The sequence below is a fragment of the Vidua chalybeata genome, chromosome 28 (assembly GCF_026979565.1).
Source record: "Vidua chalybeata isolate OUT-0048 chromosome 28, bVidCha1 merged haplotype, whole genome shotgun sequence".
Taxonomy (NCBI): domain Eukaryota; kingdom Metazoa; phylum Chordata; class Aves; order Passeriformes; family Viduidae; genus Vidua; species Vidua chalybeata.
Window position 1 is genome coordinate 3,737,530 of NC_071557.1, and position 5,829 is coordinate 3,743,358.

The 5,829-nt window shown below is 47.7% G+C and overlaps 1 protein-coding gene across 1 annotated transcript; it reads left to right on the forward strand.

The window, feature by feature from the left end:
• BMP10 (bone morphogenetic protein 10) lies at positions 1–5,063 on the forward strand. The gene is made up of 2 exons (XM_053966574.1): positions 1–341; positions 3,791–5,063. The coding sequence occupies exons 1-2, from the start codon at positions 8–10 to the stop codon at positions 4,732–4,734; spliced, it is 1,278 nt and encodes a 425-aa protein (XP_053822549.1). The 5' UTR covers positions 1–7; the 3' UTR covers positions 4,735–5,063.
• Positions 5,064–5,829: the final 766 nt, after the last annotated feature.

The window sequence follows — 5,829 nt, forward strand, 5'->3', positions numbered from 1 at the left end:
CGAAGACATGGATTCTGTCATCCTCCAGCTCTGGGCTGTCCTCTCCCTCCTGGTTCACCTTGCAGCCTGCAGTCCCATCCTGAGCTTGGAGCACTCGTCCCTGGAGGAAGACGTGCCTCTTTTTGATGAGATCCTCTCCGAGCAAGATGGGGTTGATTTCAACACGCTGCTCCAGAACATGAAAAATGAGTTTTTGAAGACGTTGAACCTCTCCGACATCCCCCTGCATGAGTCGGCCAAGGTGGACCCGCCAGAGTACATGCTAGAGCTGTACAACAGGTTTGCCACAGACAGGACATCGATGCCTTCTGCAAACATCATCAGGAGCTTCAAAAATGAAGGTAAGAGCTGCTCATCTCTGGGGGAATGGATAGAAAGGAGCATCCTTAGAGCCAGTGTGAAATGTCCTAACCAGGTACGGAGCGTGAAGCGTGCTGGGGAAAGGCCTTTGGTGAGGATGGCCTTGGAAATCAGCAGCTGTGGCAGGGCTGCCCAGACCCCAGCTCTGGGGGGAGATTCTTCGTCCTTTGCTCTGGAGCCTGTAGGGTTTTGGGGGAAGGTGTGTCTTTAACATTGGGGCAGCACCAAGTGTAATTTCAGTTCATCAATTTCTTTATCCCCGTAGTGACAAATATAATTTGTAATCAGCTGATTGGTTTTTTAAATGGATACCTTAAGTAATATTTGAATTTAAGGCAAGACTCATTTTTACACACTGTTCAAAGTGTATTTTCAAGTGAAATATTTTAAAATTATGAGCTTAACCAGGTACAGCTTTCTGTTAATGCCTTCTCACTGTTGATCCCCATGGCATTTGTAAAGTTTTCTTCCTTTGGCATCGGTGCACAGTCCAGAAAATACACAAAAGTAAGTGAAGAGGAATTTTGGATAACCAATAGTCTGGAGTACCAGACTATATCCTAATAAAAACAAACAAAACCTGAAGAAGCCTAGTTATCACAGAATCACAGAATATTGTGAGTGGAAAGGGACGCACAAGGATCATCAAATCCAACTCTCAAGTGAATGGCCCGCACAAGGATCAAAGACATAACCTAGGCATTATTAACCTCCTGCTCCAACCAACTGAGCAAATGCCCTTGTGCCATTTCCCTCTCTTTTCTCCTCTGTTTTTCCTTGTGCCATTTTCCTCTCTTTTTTCCTGTTTTCCCTTCCACATTCCCCTCAGTTCAACAAGGACATGCTAAGGCTTCAGCACTAATATTCAATAATTTTCCAATACCTTTTTACACCAACACATTAAACTAAATAAACGTTTTTATACTGAAAACATTTTTCAACTAAACAATTCCATGCATCCATTAATCCACATGGCAAATGCAAGTGCTTTGATTCATGTTCAGTTACCATGGGGCACATGTGGCTGTTCAAGCTGCCATGGGGCCTCTCTCACCCTCTGTCCCTTTAATTATTGAAGTTAAAGACATTCTTGCATTTTCCTCAACATTTGCAGTTTCTAAATGATGAGCTGTGAGGAGAGGCTGAGTGGAAGTCACCTGAGTTTTGCAGGGCAGTGAGATGCCAGGAGAGACTCCCAAAGCTCTGTTCTGCTCCCATCTCCTGCCAGGCGCAGGCAGCCTTTACCAGCAGTGGATTTCTGCTGTGAAGAGACTCTGCACTGTGATTTAAAGTTTCTTTGCATCTCCTTTTCCCCAGTGTGGAGAAATTTGTTGGAGGGTTGGTGGCAAACCAGTTGCAGGCAGTGGTGGCCAGTTGCTCACCTAGCCGTGCCTGTCTCTGCTCAGCAGCAGGAGTGAAGGCACACATGTGGGAGGTGTTGTTCTCATTTTGTGCTATTTGAAAAAGAAACCATTAACAAATAATCACAAAGATTGCCACAGCGTGGTAAAGAATAAAACACCCTGTGGTTTGGTGATGCAAATCTGAAATCATTCCACCTGCAAAATTCAGGTTTGAAGCATCAAAATGGCACGGACTGACCTTTGCCAGGTGGTGTTGGCACCTCTCTGCTGTCCTGCTGTGCCTCTTGCAGAAATTCTGCAGCAAATGGGGAAAACTCGTCTTAAATTTCTGCCATTTCAGATTTTCTCTCACCTGTTCCAAGCCAAACCAGCAAGATGCAAAGCGAGACTGCTGATGGGAACACAGCTTCACAAATACATGCAGTTTAAGGACTGTGCAGTTCATGTTTTTCGTGTGTCCTCAAAGTCTGGATAAATAAGAACCATTCCTTTCATGCTACAGAGCTCTTTTGAAAGAGAAATTAATTGCTTGCAATGAGGACAAGGAGAAACAGGCCATGGAATTGTTTTGTTCACCTGCCTGCTGAAAACTGGCAGTAATCCCAGTTTCCTTGCTATCCATTAAATCCTTTATTATAGAAATATAACAGGTGGCATGGCTGGAATTAGCTCTTTGTTTTAACCCGTGGACCATAACAGTTTAGCTGTAAATTGGGCTGTAATCAGTGCTTAATACTTGAAACAAAGTTTTAAGGGAAATTTTTCTTTTCCTACGGACTCCAGATCTCCCTTCCCAACCCTCCCAGGGGTGTACTGGAAACAGCAGGAGGTCTGGCACCCTATGGACTTCTCAGCTGGAGAGCAGAGGCACATCTTGGCTGTATGAGAGGTGCTCAGGGTCTGCTCCTACCCTGGCTCTCCACAGTGGGTCCCGCTCCCACCTTTACCAGCTGACAGGGAAACGGAAGCAGAATCTCTCCTCCTCTTCTTTGTGAAGAGATGAAAATGCAAAATTAAATAAATAAATAAATAAATAAATAAATAAATAAAAAGGCAGGTGCCTCAAAGCCTCCAAACTGGAGTTAAACAGCACAAGTCACGTGCTGAAGTTCACAGCTTGCCTAAGTGCACTGGTGGAGCATGGCCAGGCCTTGTGGCTTTATCAGAGTCATTTTTCTACAAACACAGAAAAACTGGGGAGGACAGAGATGAAGGGAGTAATAGGTCACAAGCAGTTTGCCTTTGCATTAATTATAGCTACAGCCCCTGTGTCCCAATCTGCAGCAAACACACCCTTGCGAGCAGATCCTGTGCTGTGGCAAGAAATTAATATTGCTGTGCAGACAGCAGCAGTGCAGCCTGGACAAGCAGCCCAGGTGACAGCAGACATTGTCTTTCCCAACTGTGCTATTGCTAAAGGTGCCCAGGGGGCCTGGCTGGGTGCAGCTGGTTGCTCACCAAAGCCCACGGGGCCTGTGGCGGGATTGCTGTGGCTGCCAGGTCACCCTGGTGTCACCACCTGCTCTTCCTGATGTAAAACATCTTCCAAAGCAGCTTTTCCTCCCCAAGTGCTTGGCCCTTTCCATGTCTGAGGGGTGTTTGAGCAGCAGGGAATTCCTGCTAGCACAGGAACACTGCAGCACACACATTTCTTGTGTTTGCAGATTGTATGTTGTCCATTTCATGTTGGCCCCAGTGCCTGCACCAATGAATGTTTCCCCTTGTTTATTAAGTAATTGCTGTGCAGCAACCTAGAAGTGATTTCTATGTCATTATTAGGCAACACTTTTTTAATATGCAAAACTTCCAGTTGTCAAGGAAATCCCTGAAAACCCTGGAGCCAGAAGGAGGATCACTAAACCCAGGTCTGTAGCATGTCTGGGACCTTGTAGTCCTTACACATCTAAAATAAACTCGGCCCTTTTTCCAAGTACAGTTGTGGGAAGTGCTGAAGAAACAATTTCCTGGAGCTGTCCAGGTGAAACCCAGCATGCTGGGTGACCCTCAGTGCGTGTGTTTGTGGATGCATTGACTCTCCTAAAACATTTGATATTTGTCCCTTCCAGACTTGGATTCACATCCTATAGGCGTGACGGGAACTCGGAAATACCCGCTGCTGTTCAACGTTTCCATCCCACACCACGAGGAGATCACCATGGCCGAGCTGAGGCTCTACACCCTGGTGGAGCGAGACCAGAGGCTCTACGAAGGGCTTGATAGGAAGGTCACCATCTTCGAAGTGCTGGAGAACATCCACCTGGGGGCTGGGGAAGAGAGGAAGCTGGTGGCCCTGGCCTCCAGGCACATCTACGGCACGAGCAGCGAGTGGGAGAGCTTTGAGGTGACCGAGGCCATCCGGCGCTGGCGCAGGGCAGGGCTGACCACGCACCGGCTGGAAGTTCACATCGAGAGCAGGGAAGGGGAGGAGCAGAACGGGGAAGGGAAACTCGATATCGACATCAACTCCGAGGCCAAGCACCTGCCCCTGTTGGTTGTGTACTCTGACGACCAAAGCAATGACAAAAAGGAGGAGAAGGAAGAGCTGAACGAGATGATCGACCACGAGCAGTTCCTGGGCCTGGAGAACTTGGAGGTTGGCAATTTCCATGACCAGCCCGGGGAGGAGGCGCTGCTCCAGATGCGCTCCAACATCATTTACGACTCCACCGCCCGCATCCGGAGGAACGCCAAAGGCAACTACTGCAAAAAGACTCCACTCTACATCGACTTCAAGGAGATTGGCTGGGACTCCTGGATCATCGCCCCAGCGGGCTACGAAGCTTACGAGTGCCACGGGGTGTGCGCCTACCCCTTGACAGAGCACGTCACACCCACCAAACACGCCATAGTCAAGACTTTGGTTCACCTGAAGAACCCCCAGAAAGCCTCCAAGGCCTGCTGCGTGCCCACCAAACTCGACCCCATCTCTATCCTCTACTTGGATGCAGGGGTGGTCACCTACAAGTTCAAGTACGAGGGCATGGTGGTGTCAGAGTGTGGCTGCAGATAGTAGGAGGGAACGCGCGCATGGGGAGGGCACGGGGGGAGTATTTAATGATTCAGTCTGTAAATTTGTACATTTGGGATTTCCTATTTAATGAGGTTATTTAATGAGGCCTGTACAGATAATTGTATGTTTCCTGCCATGGGGAATGGGCACGTCGCGTAGGGATTGTATATTTTGTTCCTTTGCTTCCTTCTTGCTGCTCTTCGCTGTCCAGATCAGAGTCTCTCCTCCTGCCAGGGCATGGAGCTGATCACTGGATTGTTTGGGAGGGCTCTTGGTGCCAAAAGGGCACATCCAAATTCACGGAAATAAAGGCATATTTTTGTACTTTATTAATGTTGATTGGCATCTCCAGGGCTTTCCAGAGCTGTTAAAGATACGAGAGTGATGGGCAATCACACCTAGATTGTTCAGTGTTCTGTAATGCCTTCATAAAGATCTTTACCTGCTCATTTTTTTCTTAATTTATCTCTGTAGATCTTACGTCCTGATCATTCTCAAGCTCCTGAATTACTAAGGTGCAAACAAGGTGGTTTGTTTTCCTTTTTTTCTTCACTTTCTTCACTCTTTTCCTGTTCCAGTCAAAAACAACTGGCAGGGATGATTTGGCATCTGGAGCAGAAGGGCACCATTCCCTTTCCCATCTTTCTTAGGAAAGCAGATGGCCCAGGAGCAGTGCCAGGTGAGGGCCAAGGCGAGAAATTCCCCCTGTGCAGGTTTATTATAAAATCACTCTGAGGCAGCTCTGGCTTTGCTGCTCTCGAGGGCCAGAGCTTTAGGTGGCAGAAGGAAGTGCAATAAATTTCCTGAACCCTTGGAATCGTACCAGCTAAAATTGTCCTTGAAATTCCTACCAGCTAAGAAGCAGTGCCCATTCCCAGCCAGTAAATCCCAGGAGATGCAACTGCACAATCCGACTGGAATGGCCCAGCAGTGCCAGGCAGAGCAGCAGAGCCCTTGGTGCCAGTGGGACATGAGCATCTTCCCTTTCTGTAAGTGCAGAATTGTCGATTCACAGGGATATTCCTCCCCCCAGACTCCACAGATGGAGTCACATGCCATGTTTCCACCACTCTTCTGCAACAAATTGTGGTGATA